This window comes from Delphinapterus leucas, chromosome 4 (genome assembly GCF_059928025.1).
Source record: "Delphinapterus leucas isolate spDelLeu-1000000601 "Yukka" chromosome 4, BTC_Dleu_Yukka2, whole genome shotgun sequence".
Taxonomy (NCBI): Eukaryota; Metazoa; Chordata; class Mammalia; order Artiodactyla; family Monodontidae; genus Delphinapterus; species Delphinapterus leucas.
The window spans coordinates 83189763-83217649 of NC_143132.1; the positions used below are offsets into that span (position 1 = coordinate 83189763).

Consider the following 27887-nt stretch of genomic DNA (forward strand, 5'->3'; position numbering starts at 1 on the left):
TGGCATTGTGAGGAATCGATCCTGTTATTGCCATTTTATATGAAACACAGGGAAAGTAATTCTGACGGGGAAATTACAGAACTATTTGGTTTCTTCAACATTGCAAGAGCTAAGGGAGAACCTGTGATTTTTAAGATTTAAGAAGCATTCACCAATCACAATGGACCTTGTTTGGATCCAGATGTAAATTGTGAAAATTTTTGTAGGACACTTGGATTAAGCACGAACACAGATTGGATGTGATATTAAGGAGATGACAAGTTAAACCACCATGATGGGACATGAGGGTTCATTATATATTTTCTCTTAATAGATGTTTTAGGTTTAAAAAGGTTGAGACCAAGCGAGGGAAAACCAGTGATGGCAAATCTTTATCTGCTCCAACACATCAGCAGATGAAGCACTCCCCTCACGGACTCACTCACCACACAATTCTATGGAGAGGGGGAGGCACAGAGGGAAGAATTTTCTAAGAGGCCTGGGAAGAGTCATTTTTCCTTTTTACAACCCACCCACTGAGGTCTGTGAAGCCTGAGTAACTGCCAGGAGGATGGAATTAAGAGGTCAGTTTCTAAGGATGGCTGGAAAGACCAAATGTAAACCTTGCTTAATCTCTGCTAATTAGAAAAATACCTGCCTAAAGCTGAGAAAGATTTTAAGGAAAGAATCTCTACCCTCAGGGAACCGGGGCCAGGTGGGGCTGCTTGTCCTTGAGGCTATTTTCTCAGAGGAGATGGGAGACCTGGGGCTAACACCTGTCAGGGGCTTAGATGGCCCTGAGGGACGTAACAATTGAGACAAAAGAGAGTTTGGAATAGAAAATTCTACTCCTGGCAGGCCAAGTAAGACAGGGGAGGACAGTCCCACCAGACCCCCTCCCCATGTACCTTCCACTTCAACATTTAGCCAGCAACACCATTCTACAGAGTTTATTAGGTTTATAACTGGACAAAGTCACACGTTGTACAAAATGAAGCTCACACTATCCCAAAGCAGAGTAGGAATCGAGGGCTGGGGGTCTGTTACTGGCCTTTGGGGGAGCTCCGAGGTGAGGGGCAGCCGACCCTCCCACTCCAGAGAGATGTGGCCACAGGGGAGGGGAGGAGATGGGGCCCACCTGGCTTTGGTCGCAGAACTCAGAGCCTGGCACGGGCCTGGGGCAGGCAGATGGACGGAGGAGCAGGAACCTCAGAAACCACCCTGCCCAGGGAGCCCAGGGACTGCTCCAACAGTCCCGCTCACAACGTGGTTGGTCCAGACCTAGACGAAGGGGCTGGTGCAAAGGGAAGGCAGCAAAGCAGGAGGGAGACACTGACGTGTAGTGACCAAGGGCACCCAGACTCGTGGAAGAGGGTGGGTGGGGAGGCGGGCTAGCTACCACTAGGCAGCTAGCAGCGGGTCTCATAAATGCCGCTGCGGCCAATGTAGCGCACCCATTTGATGACGTCGTGGTCGCTGTAGTTCAGCTTCGGTTCAAACACCTTCAAGTAGCGCACCTTGAGACCAGAAGGCGCGAATGGCACCTGGGCAAGGGACAGCTCCGGTTAGGAATGTGACCTTCCTTTCACTGCCGCTCTCCTCCGGGAAGTTCCATAGCCTTGCCCTACCTCATCTCTCTACTACAGGTGTCTGAATGATTGGGACCCTGAAAGAAGCTGAAGGAAGCTGGGGTGGTGAGGGGTCCTCTAAGAGGTTACTAAGGAAGAAAGCATATCCAGGAGTAACTAGCAATCATTTGGGTTTGAAGTCAGGCCCTGCCTGTGATGACTTGAATCAATTCCTTTAATGAGCAGGTGGCAGCAACCAAAGACCTGCCTTAGAACATACTTATCCTGCTTAATATTAGGAACTTAAACAATAAGGTGGAAAAAATTACACGTCTAATGTGCACAAAGCAAAGTCAGCCCATTTTCTTGTCTGTAAACTTTGTGTCTTACTTGACATGCAAGCTATTTCAGTTTTCCCTAAGAACTGTTTTATGACAAGCCAAAGGAAGTCAAGGATTTTTGTCGGTGTGAATAGCAATTTCTAGTAGGAGGCCTAAGGCGGGAAGGAATGGGTCTGTGAATGGAAATCACTTCTCTCTGGGCCTCAGTTTCCTCATCTGCAAGGTGATAGGTGCAGAGGTTGATCTGAATGATCTCTAAAGCACACCCTGCCATGGCTCTAGGCCCCTTCTCTGCCATACCTCAAAGTTCATTGAAATGGGGGGTCGAGCCCATTTCTTCTTGTCGTTGGTGGGCAGAAGCTCAATCTCAGCGCTGATCTGCGATTCCTTCATGCCTGCCATGCGCTTGATCCTGGGAACACAGGGGCCCTGGTAGCCTGGAGGAGCTTCAAGGGGGGTTGCCCCTTTGGGGAGGTTGCGGGGTGGCAGGGAAGAGAACCCAGGAGCTTGTGGGAGGTGCTAGGGCAAGGAAATGTGGTGAGGACTCTGATAACCTCTTGCTATGAAACCTTGGGTCTGTTATTCCTTTAGCACTGTGGGCTGCACGCAGTTTCTACTTAGATACATGGCCATGCTATCCCTTGCTCTCTACTTCACAGAGGTATTGCAAGGGCAAATAGGGAAATGTTAAAGAATCTTGATAAATGCATGCATGCATGCATGCACCCCAGTGCAGGCCATGTGCACACTTACACAGAGGTATAAGGGGTGAGAACACAAGCAAAGGCTCCTGGAGAAGCAGTCACCCCCGTTCCCCCCCGCCCCCCCCACACACACTCACTCACTCACTCACTCACAGGACGAAAGGTGAAACTTAACAAGAGGGTACACCAAGGCATCTTGAGCCCTGCTGTGGCCTCATGAAGGAAAGACTCACTTCCACACGATGGCGTTCTCGCTGGCCTTGTACTTGGCCTTCCCCTTCATGCAGATCACCTGCACCCCACTGGTGTTCAGTGGGGTTGGGATCCTCACCTAGAAGTGACACACCTGTCAGGGAGCTCTGTCAACCCCTGACATCAGCTCCCTTTATTCCTGGAGACAAGTGCTTCCTCCTCCCCAAGTCCCTTATCCTCACCTCAATCTTCTGAGCCAGTAGTGAGGGCTTGAAGTTGGACTTAATGACCACCTTCACCTCCAGCTTGGTGCGTCCCACTTCCCGAACTAGCGGGATCACTCGGAAAGGAAGGATGATGTCCTTGGTGGTGCGATACCTTTAGGGGTGTGAGACCTTCAGGTTGGCACAGCAGAGCCTGTTCTCCTCCCTCTCCCCCCATCTCTGCCAACAGCAACCCCTGCTCCTCACACCCCAATGGCACCTCATGAGCTCAAATTCTCCGTCTGGTGGGATGAAGCTGATGCTGCGCTCCGAGTCAAACTTGCTGAGTCGCACACACTGGTGGAAGGTACAGTCGTCAATGGCAATTGATTGCTTCCCGCTGCAAGCAGGGACAGAAGGTCTCCTCATTGGTACAAGAGACTAGCACGAGAGAGTCGGGCTGGGAGATCAGTCCACCCCCAAAGGCTGCCAGAGCCTGGACAGGCGTGCACTATAATCTATGGAAAGCTGTCAGAATGCAGCTTTCTGACTTGCGGGTCCCTGTCCCAGAGTTATGGATGAGTGGGAGCTTTGCAAACTCATCATCTTTTGAGAGCTCTGCTGCTTGGAACCCAAAAGTTTCAGGCACACTGGGCAGGGGCCATCAGTATGTACAGAAGAATCTTGGTCCTTGGGATCAAACAAAAGGGCTTACTCTGAGTAGGATGAGGACAATCCCCTCATCTCTCTTAACACAGATACCAAGAGCAACCAAGCGAAGCACACCCTTAGGAAAAGGGAGTTTGCATTACTGCAAAAATGAAATCCAGAAGGAACCTGTGATTCACCAAGCTCTGCTCAGCCCTCCAAGGTCCACCCTCTCCCACCAGCTCCCCTGCCTCAGGCACCTCTTGCTTGTTTCATCAGCTGTGCCTTTGCCCTGCTTCTCAATGACAATCTTGTCATTCATCCCAAACTTGCACTCGGGCATGCCACTCAGGTAGCTCTTCATCACCACCCGGCCTGACACATGGGCGCTCAGCACCTGCCCTGGTGATGGACAGATAAACAGGAGCAGCTGAGTCAGGACCAATATCCTGCCCTGGCCCCCATCCCTCTTCATCACGAGAGGGCCCTCACCCTGTGGGGACATGAGGAGGTTCACACTCTCCAGCACATCCAGGAAGAGCTCGTTCCGGCGATACTTGATGCCCTCCCGCCGCCAGCCAATCTGCCCGGTCACCTGGCTGGTGATCTGAGACTGCTCTTCTTTTGTCTACATGGGGAATAGAGACAAACAGCAAGGCCTCACTCCTCTCCCCCTTCAATCCACTTGTCTCCATCCCCACTCCACCCTCATCCCCTCTCCCTTCTAGTCCCCACCCTGTGACCCATCTTCCCCCATGGGGCAGCGCCTGGAGAAAACTGAGCAAAGCTGCAAGGGTGGAAGCTGAGGGAACAGCTTACCTGATGCTGGAGAACACAGGGCCAACATGGTGCCCACAGGAAGCAGCAGAGGAGCGCAGATGGGAAGAGGCAGGCAGAAAAGAAGGAGAAGGCTATGAGGCCTGGATCCTAGAAGAGGGCCCAAGCTCTCTCCTCCTGAGGAATACCAAGCCTCCAGAGCAGTCCACACCCACCCTTCCCGCAGTGTAGAAGGAAACTGCTTGAGCTGTATCCCCAGTAACAGAGATGCTGAGTTGGCAAGCTCCAGGGGTGGGAGAGGGCTACACAGAGCAAAAGAGGCCTGTGGTCACGGCAGGAGGCTCAGGCCAGCACTTCCTGTCTGGGGCAGGCTCATGAGTCAGCTCAGACAACGCTTGGGGGCCAGCAGGGATGAAGGGAGGTTGGGCTCCACCCTGACTACAGCCTGTACAATTTGAGTACCTGGCTCTTGATGCCCTGCTGGGTGATGAAGGTTTTCAGCGCGCCTGTCTCTGAGTTCTGTGGGTAGCCAAAATCTAGGATCTCTGCAAAAGGAAGGGAGCCATCAGCTCCTAGAAAAAGCGGAAGGCTCCTTTGATCCAGTCCCTCCCCTGGCCTGGATATATCTGGCCAGCGTGGCTCCAGAAGACATTTAGGCACCATCTGCAGCAAAGTTTTAGCATTTACTCTAGGATTTGTGCTTTATAAGAAAACAATGAAAACATCACTTTTTTTTCAAATAGAAAAAATCAGCAGAAGAGTTGCATGGCCAGTGGGTGAGAGGTCAAGAAGCCCTTAGCCCTGAAAAGACAGAGATGTTGGGGAAGATGAAAGGACTCTGTTCACTTAAATCATACCCTACAGAGGAAGAGAGGTAACGACGTGCCCGGAGGGGCCTATATCATCTCACCCTTGTCCAGGCTCTGAGGCAGCTGTTGCGATGGAAAGCTGGGAGGAGAGTCAGTGTGGTAAGGCCCAAACCACAAAGATAAGAGGATGAAATGTGCTTAACTGAACTGCAGGAGGACCAGCCACCAAAAGACCTTTTGGTCTTCCCCTACCTCCATTCACTAGCCTATTTTTGTATTCACTTCAGATCAGCCTTTAGTTCTGGATTTGGACTGTCCTCCTCAGAGCTCAAAATACCAGATAGTCAGGAAAGGAAGTTCAGAGGGCACTGGAGCCTCAGACGTGCTCCCACCTCCAGGCCAGGCCCCAGCAGGTGCATCCCCACCCTAGACCCACTGCCCCGCCAGCCTCACCATCCAGCAGCTCATATATGAGCACAAAATTGTTCTTGATGTTCTCTTCGCTGATCTTGCCAAAGTAGGCAGCCATTACGTCACACATCTTATAGAGGAATTCGAAGACCATGGCAGCATTGACATTCTGCTTGGTGACAGCTGCCAGCCAGATGTTGGACCGCTTAACATGGAAGAAACTGGTGCGAGCAATGTTGGTGACGGGGCTGCGCACCTGCTGCCGGGCATGGATAACATTGACCCGAAAGGCGTCCACTGCGTTCCTCCTGAGAGAAAAGGGTGCACAGAGGCTGCTCAGTACATGGGCAAACCTCACTCTGCAGGGATCAACCACAGCTAACAAACAGCCACCCCCCTCTCTGCTGAAGTCTGACACGCACTCTAAAGCCAATGCCTAAACCGTTGGGGTGGTTCCCTAGGGCTCCTCCCAGTGGGGGCACGGGGCAGGGGCAGCGGGGAGGGCCAGTGCTAGGCTGATATCTGAAGGCCACGAGAGACAGGGAAGTCAAGTGGCAATGACAGGACGGCAGATATAACCACAATAAAGTGAGGTCCATCAGGTTTAGAGAAGTATGTTCCTGACTTCCAGGCCTGGCCCCAGTTTTCCTGCTGCCACCTCTATAGCTTCTCAGTAAGCTCCAGGCCCAGATGAGAAAGAGACGCTGCTGCTTCTCCAGTCTTTCCACTAGTGATCCCACCAGTGGGGAAGGCTGGCTCCTCCAGAAGTTAGACAAAGCCAGCATGACTTCAGGGAAGGCTCTAATCTACTGAGGGAAAAGCCGAGGGGCCATGGAGCTGGGCCACCCCATTCTTGTCCAGGATCCAATTCCAGGACAAGCTCAGGGATGAAAAAGGATGAACAAAACAATGATGTGGGGACCGGGGTGGGGGGGGCAGGATCCCCCACCCACCTGTGCCTGGGCAGCAGCTTAACAGGCCGCTTACCTATTGCTATGGCAGTCAATGAGATGGGATGAGAGAAATGATGCCAGCAAGAAGAGGAGAGTGACAGCAACGAGAGAGAGGATTAGACACCAACACACTGGGGTGGGCAGCACACACCGTGAGGTGGAAGCAGACAGGCAACAGGCAAGGGGTGGAGAGCACAGCAAGGCATGCAAGATGGTGTATGCCCTGGCCTTGGCTTAACCAGGCCCATCCAGGGTGCGAGTGGGGTGTGGGTGGGTATATGCAAGCCAGGCACTGCCACAACTCTAGCCCATGCCCCACCACCAGCCAACGGACAAACAGCCACAAAGACCAGGCTAGCCCATTAGCCAAGAAACCGGGAGCCACTGCAGCAGGCCCATCTCTGACTGTCTATTCTAAGCAATTCCAGGAAGAAAAACAGGGCAGCATGAACCAAAGGAGCCTAATCTCGTTAGAGCCGCTGAGGCTGGGGTAAGTCCCCTCTGTCAGGGAACAGCAGTGGCATGCAGGGTGGGGCAGAATGAGAAGTGAGGCTGTGCCTCCTTATAGAGGTCTGAGGCACACAGGACAAGGAGCTGTTCCCAGGCTACTCTGATAGGCCAGAAAGGCAGCACAGCCTCCCTGCTCATCCCTCAGTGACCCGGAGAGTGCCTCAGGCTTGCTCACCACCTCTCCTCCAGGAATGGCCCAGAGGAACTGAAAACAGCTGAGTCAGCAGCCTGACTCCTGAGAAAGGGAGAGGCTTTCAAGAGTCCAGTGACGACTCTCACCATGAGAAGGGCTTGTGAGAGCAAGACTTAGGTGGATTAGTACCACCAGCCTGACCACTGACTCCACCCGCTGGAGACAGATCTCCCTTCTCCTCAAAGGAGGGATCAATCTGCCCGGCCAAAAGCACTCAGCTCCAGCAACCAGGTCTGTCACTGTAGCAAACAGGAGGCAGGAAGGGCAGGGGTTCCTAAGACTGTGGGGGGCCTGCCTTTTCACAGGTCCCACCAAGCAGCCAACAACTGGCTGCCTGGCCAACACCACCAGACCTAATGGGAACCAGGCTGTATTAGCTGAGCTTCCAGGATGAAGCAAGGGGTGGGGGCGGTCCCAATCAAGCCTCTGGGAGAAAGAGACCTGGTCCTGCATGCTGGGGAGGTGGGTGGGGGTGGGGGCACAGCTGGCTCAGCCAGGGGACTCACCCGATATCATCTCGGTAGACTCGGGAGATGAGCACCTCCCCCTTGTGATTATAGATGAATAAGCCTCCAATCATGGCGGCAGCTCAGTCTCCGCGGCCCATCGCTCTGAGAACAGACCTAGGATGGGGGGGTCAGGGTAAGGGAAGGTCTCAGAACCCCTGCCAATGTCCCCTGTGGGGCTGTGCAGGTCACTGGCTGGGCTTTTTTTCTGACTTGATCCTCCAGCAAGTGACCCTGCAGCCCTCCCAGGCATGCCCCTCCCCTTAGCCAGGCTCCAGTTCCTGTTTATCCCATACTGGAAGGGAGAAAAGGGAGAGGGACTGAGGCCCAGGATTCTAAGGCCATTTTGACCCCCCGCCCCTTTTCTGGGGCTAAGCCCAGAGTAGCCCCTCCCCCATTTCACAGTGCTGAGCTCAGCAAGGCCCCTTCCTGTGCAGACTCTCACTCAGGCTCTAGCTGGTGAGTCACGGTGAAGGCCTGCCTGTGGCTGCAGGAATGGTGGTAGGAATTACTCCAGTTGGTTCAGGCCTGGGGCCCCCAGGCAAAGCTTTAGGAGCGCCCAGTCCCTCAGGCTCCACTACCCTTCTGAGAAGGCAACAGGGCCCGAACCTCCAGCTCTCTAATTCACAGAAGTCTAAACATTCCAGGAAAGGGTGTGCAGGGTGTGGGGAGGAAGAGAGAAGGGAGGCCTTAGGCCCTGACATGGACCCAGGAGTGTGGCTCCAACCTCTCCCAGGCAGTCAGATAAACAGGCAAAAGAGCAGAGTAGAAAGGCCCCAGCTCTGACAGACTACACTTCAGTGACCCAAGCTGCTTATTAGTTATTTTTGACCACCTCTCTTTTAAAAAGAGAGGCTCCCTCTCAGCTCCCAAGTGCAATGAAAATACAGGGGTGTGGGGGAATGGGGTGGGTGCAGGTTCATAAAAATCAAGAGATCCTTCCAGCCGAAATTCTGTGATTCCAGACCCACAGCATAATTCGCTTCTGACCCGAGTGCCGATAAACGAGGGGTTAGAATCCCTGAATTATCCAAATTATTTGGGTCAAACTAATTTAGACTGTTTGCAGTGAGAAAAAGGGTTAATTTAGTTCTAGATTTCCTGGATTAGCCCTGGTGTTAATTTCACAGGGGGCAGTTTAGCACACTTTTCTAAACTGGAAAATAAAGCCTATTACTGTGGCAGTCAAGGTCTCCCAGACTGCGTGAGAAGTCTCTCAAGGTGGTGGACACATCCCATTCCTCAGTCCCAAGGAGACTGGGAGAGGAAGTGCAAAATGGAGGTAGAGCCCTGGGCAAAGAACCAAGTTCACAGGTATCAAATGGTAGGGAGCTCAGGGCATCAGAGAAGCAGAGGTGGGGCCCAGGAAAGGAATGGCATATTTAGTTAAGGGACAGACTGGCAGCAACAGCCAGGAAGTATACTCAGGTGAGCCCACAGCGGCAACAGGTATGGTGGGGGCACCTGGAGAAGAGAGTTTCCAGTATGTCAAAAGTCAAGGCTTTAAAGAGGAAAAAACGGCAGGGAGAGACTAGTAGTGGTGAATAAGGGAAAGCTGGGTAGACGTAGCTGGCTGTGGCGTGCAGGTGTAGAAGCAGGCGGGGGTGGTGGGCTTCTCGCCCTGGGGAGGAGGACGTCGCGGGTAAAGATGATTCCAGGGAGTGCGGGGGCTGTCACTCAACTGCGAGGAGGGGTGCCGCAGGGTGGGAAGCTTGTCCTTGCGCCGAGAGGAGGAGGCGCCGCGGGGTAGGGGGTTGTCACGATCCTAGGGAGGGGGGCCGTCGCGGGGCATCCCTGCTCTGGGAGGATTCCAGTAGGGTCCCCTTCTCACGGGAAGCTCCGGGCGGGTCAGGTGGAGGGCACCGCTCAGCGCCCGTCCTGCAACCGCGCCCGGGGCGCCACCACCCCGCCGTCAGCTCCCTCCCGGATCTGAAGGCTGAGGCCACTCCCGGGTGTGGACTGCTTTCCGCGTAGCGCAGTGCACAGAAGAGCAAAGCTGGGCAGCCAGGCAGGCGTCTTCCTTCACCCCGTACGGCCAGATCCCTAACTCACCTGGTGTCCGCAGGCCCCTGCTCAGCCAGCCTGGCCACTCTCCGGATCCCAAGATGTCCGCCCGCCCCCTACTCGCCTGCCCGCTGCCTCGGCTTTCACTGCAGTGCCGCGGCACCGCCCCGACCTCTGCTGCGCGTGCGCATCCGCCGAGGCCGCAGACTACAAATCCCGTCAGGCCTCTCGGCCTTCTCGCTTACAATTATAAGCCCCCGAAGTTTGGCAAAACTACAACTACCGCGGCCTTTGAGAACCTTGGAAGGAGGGGGTAGGCGTGCCTTGGGGGAGGGGTAGGAGTGGCCTTATTCAGCCCTACCCGAAATACACAATCCAGAATACGCTGCTACACTCCTCACTGCATTTTCCCCATTGAGCATTCTGGGAATTGTAGTCTCTGCAATCCCTCCTGTTCCCATTTCAGTGTTTCCGAGAGCCTCAGAGGATTAGTGCTGGCTGTTGAGGCCCGGCTGTTGAGCCTTGAATTGCTGTAGGCCTTTTCAGTCTCCAGAGTCCGAGGACTGGTTGTCCTCACTTTACACACACGCGCGCGCGCGCGCACACACACACACACACACACACGACTTGGCAGTAGAAGAGTTTGTACTGTTTACTGCTTTATAACACCACCTCTGATTTTCCCAAGCTTTTTTGCATGATATATTTGTTCTAGACATGAGCCTTTTCCCAGGGATCAAGACCCAAGGTAGGGGGCAGGGTGTGAGGCGGCAAATATTTGGAATTAACTAGCTAAAGCTTTTCAAAAATATGTCTGTTCTACCTCAGCTATACCTATGTGACTGTGAGCTCCTCAAGGCCAGGAGGACCTGTGCGCCTTCTAGTGACAGGCATATATATTGCTTAAAAAACCGTTGGCAAGTTGAATTTAATTTGACATGGGATTTGAAATCCCTTCTCTGATGGACAGTTAATCTTCACATCCAAGCTGAGAAGAGACAGAGCCAATCCTGGCACATGAAAGGCCTTCCTGGCTCTTGCAGGACCTGAAGAACATCTGTTGGCTCTTCTCTTTCTGTAGGAAAAGATACCCTGCTGCCTTCCCTAGGCAGGGCTGAGCCCATCATGAGAGGAACGAAGGTCACCAAACGGTAAACCTAGTCGCAAACCTTACTGTTCCTAGCATCCTCCTGCTAGAAGCCAGAATATGGCAGGATGATCTGACTTCCTGAAAATTGGGGTCACAGCTTTAAGCCATTAAATGACTGAATACAGGCACTTCTAATTCTTGAATCAGCACTCAAGGTTTACTTCTACCTTTCCAAAAGCTTTGTCCTCAGTACATATCCTAAACCCCTACCAATTTAGAATAAATAATAATAATAGTAATAATAATAGCTACCATTTATTGAGCACCTATTCTACTGTGTGCCAGGCACTGTGCTAGGCACTTTTCGTACAATATCTAACTTAAATCCTCACAACAACCCTGTGAGGTAGGTATTATTATCATCATTTTACATATGAGGAAACTGAGGCTCAGAGAGACTGAATAACTCTCTTATCACGCAACCAAAAAGTAGTAGAGCTGGGATTCAAACCCAGAATAACCTGACTCCAAATCCCATGCTCCTGTGAACTAGAGTAGAGGCAGAGGGGAGAGGAAGGGCCAAATTCAAGAAAGATTGTTGGAGTGGAATGGATATGATATACTGACTAGTAAAATATGGGAAGGAATTTAAGCCCATAAATGTTTCTAGCTGGTGAGCCTATGAAGAGTGTGATGAAGGTAACCAGGATTGGAATTCAGAAGGAACACACTTCGGAGGGGGGGGAAGGAAATGAGTTGAGTCCACGTGGACACGTCCATGGAGAGGTCCAGCGGTTAATAAAAATACAGATCTAAAGATAAAGGGAAGTTAGGGCTGGAGATACATATTTGGGAATCACCAGCCTATTAATGGCAGTTGAGGATGTCAGGATGATGATACTGTTTCGGGAGTAAATACAGAGGAAAGAGAAGTGGAACAGAGATAAAATACAGGGACCCTGAAGGCATGAGCAATAGTGGAGGAATCCTCAAGAGAGTCAGAGACGGAAGAATCAGAGGAGGAAGAGAAGTACAGGAGGCAGCCCTATAGTGGTGGCTAGAGGAAACCATGTTCTGGGTTGGGAGCAAACCTAGAGCTCCCAGAAGAAAGGCAAGACTGAGTCACACTTCTAACACAGCCCTCATGCACCCCAAATCCCAGGGAATATTTGTTAAATGAATGAATGCCAAAATACCCCTACCCTGGATTGCTCCAAGACCTGGAGCTTAGGACTTCATCTTACGCTTGACATCCCAGACCTAAAAATATGGAAGCCTAGGTGAGCCAGAATTTATAGAAGAGGCTCACAGAGAAAGTTGTGATTTGCTTAAATGGGAGAATAAGGTAAAAACTAAAACTTGGCACTCTGTCTGGAAGTCCCAGAAGTCAACCTGCCTAACCTTGCTCTGGGTTATCATGGTGATGGTGAAAACACAGGAGGGTGTGTGGGGCACGGGGCAGGGTGAGAACAGCCTGTCAGTTGCCTGGGGGGGTCCTGCGCTGAGCCCAACCTGAGACCCAGATTATGGGCTTTAACCAGATAGAAATATTATGGGGACACGTGTGGGAGGTTTGAGGGCTATGAAGAAAGGGAGAGAGAAATCAGGGGACCAGCCCCATGACCTAGGAGCGGACTGGGAGAGAGGGTCCAGCCCTCTGGTCAGGGACCAGCCCTGAGGCTTAAGTGAACTTGCATAGGCACGTGTGTGTTGGGGCAGGGGGTGGGGGAGGTGTGTGTGAGAAAGAGGGAGAGAGGGAAAGAGAGAGAGTCTCTCACACATGGGCGAGAGGCTGGGTGCTCCTCAGAAGCCTAGTGACTCAACGGGTTAAAGTGTGGGTATGGGGGCTGAAATATCCTTGGGAAGCCCTGAGGGGCTGCTGAAGCAGGGCTCCTGGTCTCCTCGGAGGCTGGGCCTCCCCTCGCTGGGGGCTCACAGAAAGTCAAACAGCCCGAAATTCTTGGCTGCTCCAGGCCCAGGAAAAATTGGGGGAGGAAAAAAGAAAGAAAAGAAATGTTTCAGGCCCCGAGGTGAGATGAGCCTACTGGTTAGTAGGGTTAGGGTCTGAAGGAACCAGCACACCGAGCAGGCATGGGGCAGCGGTGGGGCTGGGTATAGAGCACAGATGCTCCCTGGAATCCACTAGCAGCTCAGGCAACTGAGGGGGCCCGCTGGGCTTCTGCTAAGGTTGAGCGCAGGTGGAGTTACTGTGGATGGTTACTGGAGGTGGCTACAGCTCTAGGGTGCGGGGCTGAGGCAGTAGCAAGGGCAGTTAGGAGGAGGGGCAGAGGAAGCAAGTCTTTTTTTTTTTTTTGTATCAGTACTAAGGGGAAAAACCAAGAAATCGGCACGCATGCTTGAGGGGATGGGTTAGTAGAGGGATGATGCAGCTGAATGAATGGTGAAAAAGAACTGAGGGAGGGAAAGTGGGGATGAGGGGTATGCAGGCCCTCAAGGGCACCGCTGGGTCAGCTCCTGAAGTCTGTGTGGTGGTGATGGCGGGTGGTAAGGAGCAGCACCAGCAGTTCGGGTCCCCGGGACACGAAGGATCCCGGGAAGTCCTGTGCACCGGTTAGTGGGCAGAGGAACAAGCCGGGGCTGGTGGCAGGTTAGGGGCTGCAGTGGCGATCAGGTGCACCCTGCCCTCGCTGCACCCAGCGAGCGGTTAGCGGGCCTGGATTTAGTTCCATTTATTTCCCTTTCAGGTACCAAAGTAAAAATGACGGACGGACGGAGAAAGGGACGCGGCCTGCCCGGGGCGGGGTGGGATGGAAGTGGGGAAGGGGCCCTGCTCACATCACATCCACAAAGAACTCACTGGGGTTTCCCATGGCCATGCGGAAGGACTGTCTGCTGGCGGTCAGTTCAGGGGGCACGGAGGCCAGGTCGCGGCCCGGAGGGGCTCCCGGGGGCCCCATGGCCGCAGGCGGTGGGGGCATCATCAGCATGGGGGGGCCGTAGAGAGGGGGCACCCCGGGGGGGCCGTAGCTCGGGTGCGTGTGATGGCTGCGCAGGCTGCTGGCCAGCGAGTGGTGGCTGCGGTGGCTGTGCTCGCTGGCGGCAGGACCCGAGCGCTCGCTGGGCGCCCGCTCCCGCGCCCCCCGCAGGCTGCTGCGGGTCGTGTGGTCCGACTCGCTGCCGCTGCCGCCCGACTTCGAGTCCCCGGTCTTCGGGTCCTTCTCCTTCCGCCGGTCGCTGCCGCTACGGTTGGAGCCACTGCTCCGGCTGCCTGCAGGGGACAGGCAGGGACGGGGTGGGGGACACTCAGAGCTTGCAGAGGAAGCCTGGGGCTCGCCTGGAGCTCCCTCCACGACCCCCACCGCCTTACCTTCACTGTGCTGACTGCTGGCGCTGCCCCCGCCATAGCTGTACCCCAGCTCGGGGAAGCCTGGGTGCGGGTTGTAGGGGTGCGGGGGCGGCGGGTACTGGTAAGGGAAAGCCATGGGCCAAGGGGCAGCCCCTGGGTGCGGCAGAGGGGCCAGCGTGTCCTGGTCGGAGGCGCCGCTGGAGCCATCATGATCGTGGAGGGAGAGGTTGGCCATGTCTGTGGAGGGGAGGGGAGGGCATCTGAGCTGGGTCTATCCCATGCCTTCGCACCTGCAGTCAGCAGAGAGATGCCCAGCCTCGGCCCGGTGGGTGCGTTTGGGAAGACAGTGACAGCAGTGGCAGTGTCCCACCAGAACGGGAGGAGGGACAGGCCAGAGATCTCTCACTCCTTCAGACCCCCTCTGTCACCCTCCAGAGGTGGTGGGGAGGGAGATCCTGCAGAGCCAGCCCCCGAGAAAACCGTCCCCAGGAAGGCCCTGAGTCACCACTTCAGATGCTCAGTGCCAAATCCCAGTTTCTCCTCCTTCCTCCGTGGGCTGGAGGAAGGGGCAAAACTCTTGCTTGGCAATCGCCCTCCCTACTCTGTTCCCTTACGGGAAGGGTAGGATGGGGAATATGGGAGGCTGAAATACCAGACAGCCGCCAGCTACTGCATACCTGCACTTCCTCAGGTACAGTGCAAGCACTTCATCTCACGCAAACGTTACCACCCCATGAGGAAGGTATTAGTCACACTTTTTCCAGATGAGGAAAGTGAAGTCCAGAGAGGTTAAATGACCAGCCTGAGGTCAACCCAAACTGCAGCCAGAGCAGAAGCTAAGAGTTGCTTACTTTACCTTTCCAGATGAGGGCATTAGTAAGGAGGAGGGGGCAGTTTGGGGAAATTTAGCCCTCCTCACTCACTTAGGACTAAAAAAACACCCATTAAAAGCCAGAATGAACACAGGGCCTTTCAGAGCCTCCCCACACAGAAGGCCCTTGGCCCAGATCAATTTTCTGGTGCTTCTGGGGAGGGTGGGAGTGGGGTGGAAGGGTCGAGAAACAGAACAACTTAGATGCCTCCTCTGTGCTCTCCACCCCATTCCCAGCCAGGCCTAGTTCTTCACAGCACTTGAGTCACTGCACTAACATTACTTCTTTCATGACTCTGACTCCCCAGTATGCTGTGCACAGGCAAGGCTGCTCCCACCAATGTTGGAACTATCTGGAAGGGAGTATAAGGGGCCACTAGACCTGCCTGCCTGGGACACCCCTTGTTCACAGGTCCCTGGAGTGAACAGGTCCCTGGTTCTCTGGGACCACCCGTACCAGGTCCCAGAGCTCTGAGAGAGCTGCAATTGCCCAGGAGCCAGCTACTGGATACAGACTGAGCCCTTTGTTGCAAGCCCTTAAGGGAGCTGAGCCAACCTTACAGGGGAGAAGAGGTCAGGAGAGGGGGCTGAGGCAGCCTACGGAATCTACCAGCCAAACCATCAGTCAAGGCCGGCAGCTAGCATGAGAGGTGGTGGCAGTGGGAAGCAGGGGCGTGCCTCGGTGACCACTTCAGCTGCCAGGCTGTCATCCCATGGGGAGTGACTGTGTGCTCCGGGGGTTACCCAGGTCCCCAGCTATTCCCTTTGAACCTGCTGTACTCCCAACTGAGGAGACCTCACCAGTGAGAAGGAAAAGACCTGTCCTGTCCGCATCTCCCTGAGCTCGGCTTCTGCTGGACTTAGTCCATGGGTAGGAGACCCAGAATGCCCCTGGGATGGAACAATGTCTCTCTGAGCAAAAGCCACAGCTATCCTGAGAAGCTTTATGTACCCATGAAGGTTTGGGGCCAGGGCTCACTTCTACTAATGATGATAATAATAGCCGTATTTGACTAAGAAGCCATTGATTATAAGATGCACCCCAATTTCAGAGATACTGAAATGTGAAAAAAATGTTCATCTTAGAATTAAATATATGATAAATGGACAACTTTTTTAGAGCAATTACTGTGGGCCAAACATAGTGCTAAAAGCATTACATACATTATCTTATATCATTCTCAAAACAGACCTATAAGTTTTACTGTTATCTCCATCTTACAGATCAAGAAATCAAGGCACTGAGAGGCTGTGTCACTTACTCATGTTCACACAGTGAGGGTGGAGCTAAAATCTGAACTCAAAACTAACTCCAGGGCTTCCCTGGTGGTGCAGTGGTTGAGAGTCCGCTTGCCGATGCAGGGGACACGGGTTCATGCCCCGGTCCGGGAAGATCCCACAGGCCGCGGAGCAGCTGGGCCCGCGAGCCATGGCCGCTGAGCCTGCATGTCTGGAGCCTGTGCTCCGCAACGGGAGAGGCCATAACAGTGAGAGGCCCGCGTACCGCAAAAAAAAACAAAAACAAAAACTCCAAAACCTTATGCATCTATTACTACTCCATGGGGCCATGCCAGAGCTGCTGAGGGACAGGGACCCCACCCAGCCTACACCAGGGACTTATGCTCCACAAGGACAACCTTTCTAGCCCCTAGAACCTAATCTGAAGCATTTTAAGGGCTAGCTTTTGGACTCCAGCCAGCACCACTGGGCTGAGAGAAGCCTCCCTCAGACAGGGGTGGCTGCTGGGGCCGTGCTTCAGCTACCAATCCTGAGCTCTGCTGCCCTGTTTTGAGGACTCCTCTTCCTGAGAGCTGTCCACAGGCTCCGGAGAATGGGGGTTCCCTACATACTTCTCCTGCTTAATAACCCTCATTGGCTTTGTACTCTCTCAGGATCAAGTCCAAATTCCTTGGTACAGCTTACAGAGTCCTCTACAGCCTGACCCTGACAGCTTTTCCAGCTTCACTGAGAGGCACAGCCCCACCCTGAGAGGTCTGAGGAGGCTGTGGACTTGAGGCCTCAGGCCAGCTCCAGGACGTCCTGCCTTAGTGGAAGCTGCTTGGTGCTGTGAGGGTGAGCAGGGGCCAAGGCTAGGAACTCTGTTTGGCCTTGCTAGGACAATGTTTCTGCAGCACCACACACCTAGGACAACCCTGATGGTGGGAAGAACAAAGGATCTGGAGCCAGAAAGACCTAGATCCAAGGCCTAGCTCCTCTGCTTCTAGCTGTGAAACGTGGGATGGACTGCTTAACTTCTGTAAGTCTCAGTTTCCTCATCTGAAAACAGGGATAGTAATCCGTCTCCCCAAGGGTTGTGGGGAGGTTGTGAGGCTTGAATGAGAGTGAGATGATGCTTTAGAAACAATCAGCACGGTGCCGGGCACAGAGCAGGCACTTAGAAAATGCCAGCCCCCAGAGGGGGATGTAGGGCAGGTAAAGAGGCTGGACTGGGCTCTGCCTCTACCACAGAACTGTCCGGTCTCGAGATTCCCCCAGCTCTGCTACCCCCTCATCTGGGTTCCCTAGAGTCTGCTGCCACATCCCCGGGCAACTCTCCACTTCCAAGCAGGAGACAGGGCAAGGAGGTGGGGGAGGCACGTACTGCCACAGAGGTCGCCGAAGATGTAGTAGCACTGCTCAGAGAAGGTGATCTTGTTGACAGTGTGGCGGATGAAGCCGGCCTTCAGCAGGTTGCTGGCGTATTTGCGGGCCTCTCGCCGGTCAGTGAAGCCTTCCACGTTGTGGTACAGCCAGTCCACCACATCCGAGCCTAAGGGCAAGGCTGCCACTTGACTGGGAGGCCCACCTGACCTGGGCTCTTCTGGCCTCACAGAAGCCATGAGGCTAGTGCTGATTCCAGCTCAAAGGAGTGGCCCAAGGGAGTTCTTGGCCCCCCCGCCCCCCGGCCTGCCCTGCCCCACTGCTCTCCACCCTGTCCTTCATCCCACCATGGGGCCCTCTCACCGATGAAAGCATTGGGGATGGTAATCTTGAGCCACATCCTGTCACGGACCTCCAGCCCGGATTCAGGGGAGGCCATGGCTTTTACGATGGCGGCCATGTCACTGTGGATGGACAGGTGGAAGTCGTCTAGGCCTGGGGGTAGGAGGCAGAATGGTGAGGCAGAAAGGGGCTATGGAGCTAGGTACACAGAAGTTTGCATTCCAGCTCTACCACCTAATAGCATGGACCAATGTTGAGCAAATCACCGATTTGTTGGACAGTCAGTTTCCTCTTCCATAAAAATAGGGACTTTAGTATCTATTTCACAGGATATTTAAAGAGAGAATTAAATAGTGTAAATGAAGGGGCTTAGCCCAGTGTATAATGCGTGCTATGATAATAAAAAGGCAGTCATTTACTGAGTGCTTACTTTATGCCACACTGTGACTGATGCTTTACTTGTATCCTCTCATTAAACCCCCAGGAACCTGGTAAAGTGCATATCATTAGTCCCATTTCACGAGAGGAAACTGAGGCTTACTGAGTGCTCAGTACAGGCTCAGAAGCAAACTCTGTTTGGTGAGGGTCAGCATCCACTGAGGAAAACTGCAGAGTAAGGTAGCTGGAATGAACTGAGTCTCCTCCTCTCCAGCCCCCTCTGACCCTCAAGCAAGAGGCTCCAGGTGGGCCTTCAGCAGTCCCTCCCAGCTGGCCCTGTCTGCTGGGCCCAGGGGTCAGGGTTGGACACTCACGCTCTGTGTCAGGGATGGAGCTGGTGATGGAGGAGCTGGTGGAGGTGATGGTGCTCAGGGAGGGGCTCATGCCGTAGGCAGGGAAGGTGCCGGTCATGGCTGCAGTGTGGGAGACCCAGGCCGCGGGGTCAATGGGCCGGATGGGCTCGCCTGCGGGGAGGATGAGGAGTCAGGGGCTGCCTGCCCTGCCTACTGCTTGGCCCAACAGGGTAGGTATGAGGGTTCAGGGTAACACGGAAGGAAGAAGAGATAGGGCTCACATAGGTCAAGCACCAGCTTTAGGGCCAACTGCCCCATCCACTTACTCCTGGGCAGTGTGAAGCACCCACGTGGACTTGGGTCCCAGCACTTGGCTACAGTCAAGGTGATGGGCCTGAAAGCAAGGGTGTCCCTAGTAAGGGCAGGATGTGCGGAGGCCAAACCAAGCCCCTTGCCTGATAGCCAGAAATACCTGCCCCCTCCTCCCCAATGCCATCCATACCCTGGTTTGTGCACGATCTCCCGCAGTACCCGGACTGCGTCGTCATTACTCATGTTCTCAAAGTTGATCTCGTTTACCTGGGAAAGAGGACCAGGAGTGGGATAAGCAGCTGTGCTGGGGAGGTGGGTAGGGAAGCTGAGTTTGGTGGGCCAGGGGGTCTTCCCCTTACCAAGAAGCAGGGTACAGACAGCATGGACATCTCCCCATCCCTATCCATACCACCACCCACGGTGGGCAATAGTACCTGTAACAGCATATCTCCTGGCTCGATGCGTCCATCAGCAGCCACGGCCCCCCCCTTCATGATAGAGCCAATGTAGATGCCTCCGTCACCACGCTCGTTGCTTTGGCCCACAATGGAGATACCCAAGAAGTTATACTTTTCTACAGGGAGTAACAAGACCTTGAGAGAGGAACCAAGTTCCTACCCAAATTCCAAGCCCCATATTAGAAAAGGGTAGAAAGGGACAAGAACTAACACTTATTGGACCTGAGTCAGGCACTGTATTCCACATGCTCAAACATGCTTTCACTTGATCCTCGTTGGCTATGAGGTAGGGACTCAGTCCTGTTTTACAGAGCAGACAACTGAGGTTCAGAGAATTTAAGTGACTTTTCTAAGCCATGAAGTGGCAGAGTCAGGATTCAAACTCAGATTTAAATTCCAAAGTTGGGGCTCTTTTCCCTACATCCAGCTATCTCCTAAAGAAGAGCACCTAGGGTAGAAATCAGAGAGCAAGAATGCAGTGCCTGAAAAATGGGAAGCGGGGAGGAATCAGAAATCACTTCCTCTAGGAAGTCTTCCCGGATGCCATTCTCTGCGTCCATAGCTCTCTGTGCTTATCTCTGTCATAGCCCTGATCATGAGCTACTGAAGTGATCAGTGTATGTACCAATTTATGCTTATGAAAGAGAACTTCTTGAGGGCAGGGAACGTAGCCTGTGCCTCTCTGAACTCCTCGAGTCTGCCCAGCGTCTGGCATGTAGCAGGTGCTCACGAGAGTTGTTTCACCAGACTCACCCATGTTGAGAGTGACCGTGATGATGTTGAGTGACATGGTGGAGTCCGTGATGCTGCTGAAGGACGAGGACTGGAACAGACAGAGGCCCTGAGTAGCAGGCAGTGCTGGCAGGAACTCACTGCTCCCACCTGGCTCCGCCTCAAGGTGAGCCCTCAGCACCACCTCCCCTCTCAGGTTCTAAACCCTGACCCAAGGGGAGGGGGTCTAAGGAAGCACAGACTCTGGCCCTGCCTGGGCAGGAGGGCTCGGTCTGCTCCCACCCACCCTAACATCTCAGCTCCATACCCTCTCAATCCGCGAAACCTTCTGCTTCCGCCGCCGCCGCTTGTGTCTTCTCATCAGGCGTGAGGCGCTGCTCTGCTCTGTGGAGCTGCTGAACCTGTGGGGCCCACAGTCATTCCCCACCGAGCTGGCCCAGCCCTGCCCCATAAGAGGCACCGCAGGGCCCAGGGCCCGCCCAGGGGCCCAGCATCCTCAGGGTTCAGGGCTCCTCCGGGGTCACCTGTCCCACAGTACCCATGAAACCAAAGCCCCACCTGCTGGTGGAGTCATCCTCATCTGAATCAAAGAAGCTGGTGGTTTCCAACTCGCTGCTCATAAGGGTGGATGAGCTGTCATACCCCCCTGGCTCTCGCCGCCGCTCCCCCTTTGCAGTTCCATTTAGCCGGGTTGCTGCAGGAGATGGAGGCAGCTGGGTTCACAGATGCAGGAGAGAAAGAGGAGCGAGGAAGGAGCAGGGGCTGCACTGGGGCCAGGCGTACCCAGAACTCAGGAAGTAGGGCAGAGAGGTGGGTAGCTGAGTGGAAGCTGCGGGGGGGGGGGGCGGGGTGGGGGTGGGGAATGTGTCTGTTCAGGGAAGACGCACTGTGCTCTGGGCCATCCCTCCGTCGTGGCCGCTCTCGCTGGGCAGACACCAAGGAGTCAGTCTCTGTGTCATTGTCCAGGTTCTCCTGGCTGCCCCCACCAGCATGAGGGCTGCAGGGAAGAGAGGACTTGGTGGGGGAGGGGGCAGGCTGGGGGCTCCCTCCCCCAGCCCTGAGCTGAGCTGACGCAGACCTCCCCCATGGGCCCTCCCCACCCTCAGGTCACACTCACTGGAAGGATGGGGGCCGGGAGTCCCCAATGCCTCCTGTGCGCTCCATGGGCGGTGGCAGTTCCGATGGGTTGTCAGCACAGAAGGGAGCTGGCTCTGGGTGTGAGCCCTCAGCCGACACCAGCTGATGGGGAGAAAATGCATGGATAGTAGGGCGCAGGGGCCCCAGGGAAAAGGGGATAGTTGGCTTCTGGCAGGGCATGAGACTTGGGGAGAATGAAGCAAGGGACATGCAGGGAGAAGAAACAGGACTGTGTTAGGTCAGCTGAGATGAGGAATGGACCCACTGCTGGGTTGATGAGGAGGCTGGGAGGCATGGGTTGGTGAAGTGGGATGGGGGCAGAGAACAAGAGTCAGAGGTCCAAGGTAGAGGTCAGCAAGTGACAGAAGGGAATCTGAGGCAAAGTACCTCAGAGGACATAGGAGACGTTTTTGTCTCCAACGTGTATTTCTGTCTCTCTTTTCCCCCTTCTCACCACTCCCTCACTTTTCACCAAAGCTATAGAATCTGGGGTGAGAGTCAGTTCAGTTAGAAAACTCAAGGAATATTCAGATACTGAAGCATAAAACCACAGTCTCAGCAATGCCTTTCCTCCATCCAGCCCACTGCAGGAATGCAGGTGGAGAGGGCTGAGGGGGGCTCCTTACCCAGGACACCACCCGGCCATTGAAGCAGGGCAGCTTGGCATTGTCGTCCGAGATCTCCTCCTTCACCACTCTGCAGGGAAAGGTGGGTGTCAGAGCGAGCTTTCTGAGGTGGAATCGGAGGCATCCTCACAACCCCAACTCTCAGGGGCTCCTCTACCCTAAACTGGGAATCAAACCACCAGCATAAGCCTGTTCAAATGGGAGCAGGGATGGGCTGACCAGGGACAGCTCTTTGTCACCACCAGGAAGACACCAGCCATGCCCAGGCCATCTGCCTTCCTGGGGCATCCTCTTGGTCATCAGGTGATTGCAAATTACACCTGACAAATCACTGTCCCCAATGAGTGCAGTCGCCCCCTAGAATCTCGAGAGCTGTACCCATCCTAACAATGGCTCTCCTGGGCTGGACTTTATCTTTCCCTCTGACCCTAAACTAGGAAAAAGCACACCCGTATCACTGTTCTTCCCTTCTCATTTGGGAATCCTAGTATTCTTCTGGGAGATGTGGATGAGGAATTTAAGGAAATTAGGAAAGAGAAGGGGAGAAGGCATTTACCAAACATCCTCTACTGCCACTATGACATTAGTAACAACTGCTCTCATATATTGAGCATGTATTGGGTTGGCCAAAAAGTGCGTTCGGATTTTTCCGTAACATCTTATGGAAAAACCCCAAGGAACTTTTTGGCCAACCCAATATTATAGGCCAAGCACAAAGCTAAGTACTTTACTTGTATCACTTTGTTTAACATTCATAGTAATGTTATAAAATAGATACAGATGGGGAAACCAAGGCTCAGTAGGTTCAGAAATTTACCTACAGTCACACGATTAATAAGTGAAGAGATGGAATTTGAATCCTGGTCAGCCTGATTCCAAAGCCTTTATTCTTACCTATTATACCATCTTATCTCCCTATAGTTAGAATGTATAATCTTCACATCAGCCTCATTGTATAGACCATATGATCCTGATTTTATTAATAAGGAAACTGAGAAACAATCAGTGACTTGTTCCAAGGTCACAGAGCTAGATGTCAGAGCTGGAATTCCACCCCAAGCTCGTCTGACTCCAAACCCCATATTCTTTCCATGGTATTTCACATTCTTTCCTGTACAGTGAGAGAGGTGATGTGGGTCTGTGTGGAGGGTGACGGTGTGGGAGACAGTGATGTGGGACATGGGGTGGCGGATGCGGGGAGGGTAGGATGTAGTCTCAGGCATGTAGTTTGGCCTGGGGCATGCAGTGAGGCAAGAAGTCAGACCACAACTACAATATGGGGCCAGGAAAGGAGATAGAAAAGCTTGAGGCCTGCACCCCCAGACTGATCAAATACCCCAGGAGCACAGAGCTAGAAAGCTGTGATCAGGGGCAAGAGGAAGACACATGCCTGGAGTTATGAGCAGAGAGGGAAGACAGCAAGGAAGGAGGCTGGGAAGCCCAGTCCTCCCTTTTTCTTAAAGCAGCTCCTGCCCAGAGCTCGGGACGTGCTTGGCTTCTTGTGATGCTCACATTCTTGGACTCACAGCCAAGTTCGAAGGCTGAGACTGCCCTCCTCCCTCCCCTTCAGCTTTGGCTCCTCCACTGTTTCCAACCCCACAGCAACCCCAGGAAAGCAGCTCAAATCATCCTGCTCAGGCCCACCATGGCAGAAAGCCTGGAGACAGAACAAGCTAGAAAACAGGGACACAGAGATAGCTCAGACCCACCAGTCAGTCTGACCACAGGGCACCCCAAGCTCGCAGCCCCCATGGGAACTGGGGCTCAAATTAAAAGGAGGTATGTGGGTCACGTGGCAGGGACTGTGATCTGCTTTGGAGAGGGTCTCAGCAGCCCTGTGGTGGGAAACTGCTGCTGAGGCCCCACCACACAGCTCAGCACTACAGATGTTTCCTCTCTTTCTGGGGGTCACCGACAGGTCACCAAGGCTCTGCTGACTCACAATGATCAGCTGATCTTCGGGAGCCTTGGGGGACCTCAGACAGGCCTCCCCTTCCCGCTGTGGAGCTGAATGGCTCAGGGTTCTGCAGCATTTATGCACTCACATACACACACACACCCCAAGTGGAGTCGGACAAATCTGGGTTCAAATTCCAATTCTGCTACTTATTAGCCCTCCTATCTTAGAGAGGTTTCTTGACTTTTCCAAGCCTTTGTCTCATCCTGGTATGTGAGATTTGTAAGTGCCTGGCATGGTCTAGGCATACACTAAAAACTAGTTACTAACTTTGTCAATGTTTTGTGGGATCCATACTCTCTTTCTAACTAGGTGTAAGTTTCGAAGGGCAGGGGCCAAATAAATCTGCTTATCACTCCTTGTTCATTCAATTAAAAAGCCTTTGCCAAGAGCCCAGTGGGCTTTAAGTTTTGTGCTTGCCATTGCATGGATCTCAAGAAGCATTAGACCTGGAGCCTGTCTTGTCCTTGGAGGTTACTGTCCAATGCATAGTTCACATGAGTATATTGCAAGTGGGAAGTGATCAGAGCTGTAAGAGCAGCAGATGTGTTCACTGGACAGACATCTACTGAGTATTATTTAGTGTTAGGTCCTGGCTAGGAGCTGGGTAGGTATAAGGATAAATAGGAATAAGTGCCATAGCTTTAAAAGTGCAACCCAGAGGAAAGGAGAATTTGGACCTGGAGAAGACAAGGGAAAAGAAGTACTCCAGGTAGAAGGCCCAGAGACAGGCTAGTGTGTGACATGGAGCGGGGAGCAAAACAGTTAGTGGCCTGACTTCCCATGTTATTCCTCCCATGGCTCAAGGCCCCTCAAATGGTGGTACCTTGTTCTTCCATCCACTATCCCCTCAGTGCTGAAAATGTTTAATTCTTCTTCTATATCCCAAATAATTTAAGAGGGCTGGACCTACCCTGAGCTTGACAAATACTTCTGGAGACCAGATGGGAGTTGGGAATCCTCAAGTCTTACACACCAGAACCCCAGAGGGAGAGCCTGGAAAGCTGGAGGAGATGGCAGCCTTCCTCCTCTGACCCACTTTCCCATCTGTCAGCAGAGGTTGCTGGGCCCTGCCAGACCTCCGTCTCAAGGGGCTGGGATAAGGGGCAGCCCTATCACCTATACAGTTTGCCAAGGCTCAGCATCTCCCTCAGAGAGGATGTACCTGTTAAATGATGATGATAATACCTACAATTGTGTGATTAACGCCTTAGACTTTGGAACCAGGTTCCTAATAAGCTCTGCCACTTATTAGCTGTGTGACCTTGGGTAAGTAAATTACTTAAGTGTTCTGTGCTCTAGTTTCCTCATCTATAAACTGGAGATATTACTACCTATTCCACAGGACTGTAAAGAGCATTGAATGACTAAAGATTTGAAAGTCATTTAGATCAGTGTCTGCACACTGTAAGCACCATAAAAAGAGTTTGATAAATAAATGAAATACATATATAAATATATATTCCTTAGTTGTTCGTCCTCTGTGACAAGACAGCCCTACCAGGTCTCCTGATCATTAATCCTTCTAGAAATAAAAACAAAATCAATCTCCTCCACTTCATTTTTACCATAGTTCGCAACCCTGCTAAAATGGCCTACTCTAATATTTTGCAAAAGACGGTTCAAGTTCCAGTACCACTGATGAATGCAAGATGGCTTCAGGTGTATCTGAATGAATGTTTAATTCGAGAGTTAAACATTTATTTTTAACATATTTTAGAAAGAAATATAAATAGAATGTCAGACCTGTGGTTTCATATTATTGACTAGGTCAAACTAAGAAAGCGTGAGTGGGCTGACAGTGGATTTAAAGAACAATATTAAGTCAACAGTGAGCGGATATAATGGGGGTTAGGCCTGGCTTGACAGCAGCCTGGGGAGAGTGGGAGGCAGCCCACAGAGATCTAGGTTTAGGAGGTGGGGGCTAGGCCCAGTGGACTCTGGGATGAGTGGGAGGTGGAGACACAGGTCTAACCCAGTCCCTCAAGGCACCTGACCCCAGGGTGGCCCCAGCGTACTGAAATGCAGCTGATTTTCCCCTATCCCATACGCTGAGGCAGTATCTTGGTCTCTTCTAACTCCATTCTTCCTTTATCAGACCAAGGCATCTGCCCACCTCACTCCCACCCCTTGCAGATGGATCCCTCTTCAGCATCTTCCAATCAGGGGTCTCTGTCTCTGGACTGAAGCCAGACAATCATTACTACACTAGGAGTACCCAACCCCAAGGCAGGAACAACAACAGAAACAAGAATAGAAGCCGCATAGCACTTCCCACTGTACAAAGCACTTTCACACATATGAGCTCTTGGGCTCAACAAACCCTGAGTTCCAAGGGGAAATGTGACAGCAAAACATGCAGAAGACAGAAAAGGTGCTAGCGTCCCAGAGCCAGGAGGGCTGGGGTCCTTGGAGAGAAGCCAGGCTGATGAACACGGGGGAGAAGAATTTCTCCCCTCACTCAGCTCTGGGCCTCTGCTCTAAAGAGCAGCGTAGGCCTCTGGCTAGGCTGGAGAGGCGGCCTTTAGGCCGGGAGGGCCCGGGAAGGCCTTCCCCGCAGGCCTCCAGGCCCAGTGCCCAGTTAGTGAGGGGCAGGCTAGTGTGGGGGGCCTCCCCCTCCCCCAGTCCCCTGGGAGTTGGGGGGGGCGGTGAGGGGATCCACCAGGCTCCCCCTCCCAGGCCAGCTGCTACAGAACCTTCCGGCTCCAACATTCCATCCCCTCTTAAAGGGGAAGTCACTGCTTCCAAAACTCCGCCCGTCCAAAGCCCTGCAGCTGGGTGGATAAGACCCCTCCAGGGAGGGGAGGAGGAACACCAAGAGACCCTTCCTGGCCCTCCCATTAAGAGGCCCCAGTTCTGTGAGGGACTCTGCACCTGGGCTAGTGGGGAATCCTCCTCAGGGGTGAGGTGCTCTGCTCCCTGACAACATCCCCAACAGCCCACAAGGGACAGGGGAGACAGCTAAGTAAACATCAGAGCTGCAGGCCTTAGCTTACAGCCTGAGCACCCCCCAGCCAGTGCAAAGTCCCACAGCATAGCCCTTAGATGCTCCATATTCCAAATATGGCTCTGAGTTGTGGAGCTGAAAAGATGGAGAAGGCGAAGGCCGAGTGCCGAACACCCGAAGTCTCTGCTAGAAAGGTGGCTCTGTTGGCAGGAGGAGGGTTGGGAACTGTGCTCTGGAACGGGTGGAGGGGGGGAAGGTGTGTCTGTGTGGGCTGCTGGTCTCTGAGCAGGTGAGGGGGTTTGACTGCGCTGGAACTGACTGCTCTTAGGGAGTTGGACGTCCCCTTAAACGAGGGGACCAAGGTCCCCCACAAGAGGGGAAAGGAGAGTCCCTAGAGGGGCTGGAACTCCAGCCTCTGAAAAAGCCAGTGGGGACCAAATGGCCGAGTTGCCCCTAGAATCCAGAGTAGGGGTAGAAACCAGTGTAGCAAGGGGAGTCCGAACTGGCCGAGTGGGCCCCTAGAAGCCGGAGGGGCCGGGGTCCCCCGGAGGCGAGGCGGGGCCATCCTCACCCGAAATCGTCGTCCATAGACTTGAAGAAGAACTTATAGCTGGGTCGCTGCAGAACGCCCTTAAAGTCCGCCAAGGTGACGCGCTCGGCGGGCAGGGGCAGCTTCACCAGGTACGGCGTCTCCTGCCCGTCCAGGTGGTAGATGATCTTGGTCTCGCCCATGGCTCCGGCCTCGGGCCCGGCGGCCCGCGCGCTGCCTGCTCGGGCGGCGAGGCCGGGCCTCGTCCGGCGGCGGCGGCGGCGGCGGCGGCGGCGGCGGTCGGCGCGGCCCAGCGGCTCAGCCCAGCTCCGCGGCCGGCCGCGGCGCCAGCTCCCTTGTTCTCCGGCCGCTCCCGGGTCCCAGCGCCGCCTGCCGCCGTCGCGGCCGCCGCTTCCGCTCCCCACTCTCCCGGCTCTGCTGGCGACGGC

The 27887-nt window shown here is 53.7% G+C and overlaps 2 protein-coding genes across 7 annotated transcripts; both read right to left on the bottom strand.

Moving 5' to 3' along the window:
- Nucleotides 1-913: 913 nt before the first annotated feature.
- Nucleotides 914-9953, bottom strand: AP2M1 (adaptor related protein complex 2 subunit mu 1). 3 transcript variants are annotated; one of them, XM_022570912.3, is made up of 11 exons: nt 9847-9953; nt 7795-7911; nt 5675-5940; nt 4875-4957; nt 4128-4263; nt 3896-4037; nt 3268-3387; nt 3027-3162; nt 2826-2923; nt 2189-2300; nt 914-1523 (listed from the first exon to the last, which is right to left on the bottom strand). In XM_022570912.3, exons 2-11 carry the CDS (start codon nt 7866-7868, stop codon nt 1389-1391), a joined length of 1302 nt encoding a protein of 433 aa, XP_022426620.1. In that variant the 5' UTR covers nt 7869-7911; nt 9847-9953; the 3' UTR covers nt 914-1388. The 3 variants fall into 3 exon arrangements, with proteins under 3 accessions (XP_022426620.1, XP_089766891.1, XP_089766892.1); XM_089910765.1 differs by having other exon boundaries at nt 4875-4984; XM_089910766.1 differs by lacking the exon at nt 7795-7911 and having other exon boundaries at nt 4875-4984; nt 9847-9937.
- Nucleotides 9847-27887, bottom strand: DVL3 (dishevelled segment polarity protein 3). 4 transcript variants are annotated; one of them, XM_089910764.1, is made up of 16 exons: nt 27481-27886; nt 22006-22075; nt 21360-21481; nt 21130-21239; nt 20801-20936; nt 20550-20643; nt 20264-20333; nt 19487-19626; nt 19243-19319; nt 19067-19134; nt 18762-18911; nt 18031-18162; nt 17669-17836; nt 14217-14432; nt 13710-14117; nt 9847-12315 (listed from the first exon to the last, which is right to left on the bottom strand). In XM_089910764.1, the coding sequence occupies exons 1-16, from the start codon at nt 27639-27641 to the stop codon at nt 12194-12196; spliced, it is 2244 nt and encodes a 747-aa protein (XP_089766890.1). In that variant the 5' UTR covers nt 27642-27886; the 3' UTR covers nt 9847-12193. The 4 variants fall into 4 exon arrangements, with proteins under 4 accessions (XP_089766890.1, XP_022426648.1, XP_022426633.1 ...); XM_022570940.3 differs by having other exon boundaries at nt 12304-14117; nt 19022-19134; nt 27481-27887; XM_022570925.3 differs by having other exon boundaries at nt 12304-14117; nt 27481-27884.

Coding starts and splice junctions, on each gene's coding strand:
- AP2M1 (XM_089910765.1), bottom strand. CDS start 7,868: ATGATTGGAGGCTTATTCATCTATAATCACAAGGGGGAGGTGCTCATC. Junction 4,264..4,874: donor AGCAGGGCATCAAGAGCCAG/GTACTCAAATTG, acceptor TTCCCCATGTAG/ACAAAAGAAGAGCAGTCTCA. Junction 2,924..3,026: donor TACTGGCTCAGAAGATTGAG/GTGAGGATAAGG, acceptor TGTCACTTCTAG/GTGAGGATCCCAACCCCACT.
- DVL3 (XM_089910764.1), bottom strand. CDS start 27,641: ATGGGCGAGACCAAGATCATCTACCACCTGGACGGGCAGGAGACGCCG. Junction 21,482..22,005: donor ATGGCCGGGTGGTGTCCTGG/GTAAGGAGCCCC, acceptor TCTCCCCATCAG/CTGGTGTCGGCTGAGGGCTC. Junction 19,135..19,242: donor GAGATCGTGCACAAACCAGG/GTATGGATGGCA, acceptor CCTTGCTTTCAG/GCCCATCACCTTGACTGTAG.